General features: G+C 66.5%; 1 protein-coding gene across 1 annotated transcript in view; it reads left to right on the top strand.

The window, feature by feature from the left end:
• COL5A1 (collagen, type V, alpha 1) overlaps positions 1-373 on the top strand; it is a gene marked incomplete at its 5' end in the record, with an annotated part of 94,117 nt that extends 93,744 nt beyond the window's left edge. Inside the window, one exon of the mRNA XM_014544215.1 lies at positions 1-373. Within this exon, the coding sequence (XP_014399701.1) occupies positions 1-137 (137 nt within the window).
• Positions 374-379: the final 6 nt, after the last annotated feature.

The following is a 379-nucleotide window of genomic DNA, read 5'->3' as shown; positions in this document are numbered from 1 at the left end:
GCTACCAGAAGACGGTGCTGGAGATCGACACGCCCAAGGTCGAGCAGGTGCCCATCGTGGACATCATGTTCAACGACTTCGGGGAGGCGGCCCAGAAATTCGGATTTGAAGTGGGACCGGCTTGCTTCCTGGGCTAGGAGCCGCGCCGACCCCGAGACCAACCTCGTGACCTCAGCACGCCGCCTGGGGGTGTCCTGGACAGCGAAGGCCCCTCGTCCCATCCCCGACCTCATCCGCGCCCCGGCACCCCGCCAGGCCGCACCCCAAACCAGAGAGAGCAAAGGGAAAGAGCCGTGTCCCCACCTCAGAGCCGAATCACATGACCCCGATGCCCCCCAGGTGCCGGGCCGCCCCCGCCTCAGTCTCCGGGTTCCGTCTA

The sequence above is a fragment of the Myotis brandtii genome, unplaced genomic scaffold, assembly GCF_000412655.1.
Source record: "Myotis brandtii unplaced genomic scaffold, ASM41265v1 scaffold357, whole genome shotgun sequence".
Classification (NCBI taxonomy): domain Eukaryota; kingdom Metazoa; phylum Chordata; class Mammalia; order Chiroptera; family Vespertilionidae; genus Myotis; species Myotis brandtii.
This window is presented reverse-complemented; position numbering and strand designations above follow the sequence as displayed.